This window comes from Nothoprocta perdicaria, unplaced genomic scaffold (genome assembly GCF_003342845.1).
Source record: "Nothoprocta perdicaria isolate Ctin4 unplaced genomic scaffold, notPer1 scaffold_1225, whole genome shotgun sequence".
Classification (NCBI taxonomy): domain Eukaryota; kingdom Metazoa; phylum Chordata; class Aves; order Tinamiformes; family Tinamidae; genus Nothoprocta; species Nothoprocta perdicaria.
In genome coordinates this window covers 1-1,292 of record NW_020454345.1, presented here as the reverse complement: position 1 = coordinate 1,292, position 1,292 = coordinate 1, and the positions used below count along the sequence as shown (strand labels likewise).

General features: G+C 68.9%; 1 protein-coding gene across 1 annotated transcript in view; it reads right to left on the bottom strand.

The window, feature by feature from the left end:
- LOC112960348 (neuronal-glial cell adhesion molecule-like) overlaps positions 1-885 on the bottom strand; it is a gene marked incomplete at its 3' end in the record, with an annotated part of 4,415 nt that extends 3,530 nt beyond the window's left edge. The window contains exon 1 of the mRNA XM_026054569.1: positions 795-885. Coding sequence (XP_025910354.1) covers positions 795-885 — 91 coding nt within the window. The remainder of the gene's footprint in view (positions 1-794) is intronic.
- Positions 886-1,292: the final 407 nt, after the last annotated feature.

Sequence of the window (1,292 nt, the reverse complement as noted above, 5' to 3'; positions counted from 1 at the left end):
GATGAGGCCGTTCGGGAGCCGCGGGCGGCGCCAGCGCAGGGCGAGCGCCGAGTCCGAGAGCCGCTCGACCAGCAGCGCCTCGGGGGGGCCGGGCACTGGGGGGGCACGGGGGGTCACCCCCAGCCGGGCACCCCCCATAGAGCCCCGGGGGGGCCGGGCACGGGGGGGATGGGGAGGGGCCCCCTCCCATGGGGGAGGGGTTGGGGGTCCCGGGGGGTTTGGGGAGAAATTCAGGAAATTCCGGGCTGGGGGGGGCAGTTGATTTGAGGCCCCTCAGGGGCTCCCAGGAAGGACCCCCCTCCCCTCCCCCCAAGACATTCTTGGGACCCCCCCCTCGCTCCGGCTCCAGGGGGTTTTGCCCCCCCCCCCCGAGACCCTCCTCGGGGGTCTCGAGGCTGCTCCTCACCGGGAGGGGGTCTGGCCCCTCCCATTTCCATCCCCATCCCCATTCCCGATCCCATTCCTGCTCATTCTCATCCCCATCCCCATTCCCACTCATTCCTGATCCCATTCCCATCGTCCTCGGGGGACTCAAAACTGCTCCTCGCTGGGGGGGCCTTGCCCCCTCCCATCCCTATCCCCATTCCCGATCCCATTCCCGCTCATTCCCGATCCCATTCCCGATCCCAATCCCGTGCGCACCGTCCTCGGGGGTCTCGAAGCGCTGCTCCTCACCGGGAGGGGGCTTGGCCCCTCCCATCCCCATCCCCATTCCCGATCTCGTTCCCACTCATTCCCATCCCCGTTCCCATCCCCATTCCCAATCCCATTCCTGATCCCGCTCCCGCGCGCACCGTCCTCGGAGGTCTCGAAGCGCTGCTCCTCGCTGGGGGGGCCCTGGCCGCTCCCATCCCCGTTCCCATCCCCATTCCCATTCCCGCTCATTCCCGATCCCATTCCCGATCCCAATCCCGCTCCCGCGCGCACCGTCCTCGGGGGTCTCGAAGCGCTGCTCCTCGCTGGGGGGGCCCTGGCCGCTCCCATCCCCATCCCCATCCCCATTCCCATTCCCATCCCCATTCCCATCCCCATTCCCATTCCCGCTCATTCCCGCTCCCGCTCCCGCGCGCACCGTCCTCAGGGGTCTCAAAGCGCTGCTCCTCGCTGGGGGGGCCCTGGCCCCTCCCATCCCTCTTCCCATTCCCGATCTCATTCCCACTCATTCCCATTCTCATTCCCGATCCTATTCCCGCTCATTCCCGCTCCCGCGCGCACCGTCCTCGGGGGTCTCGAAGCGCTGCTCCTCGCTGGGGGGGCCCTGTGCCCTCCCATCCCCGTTCCCATTCCCATTC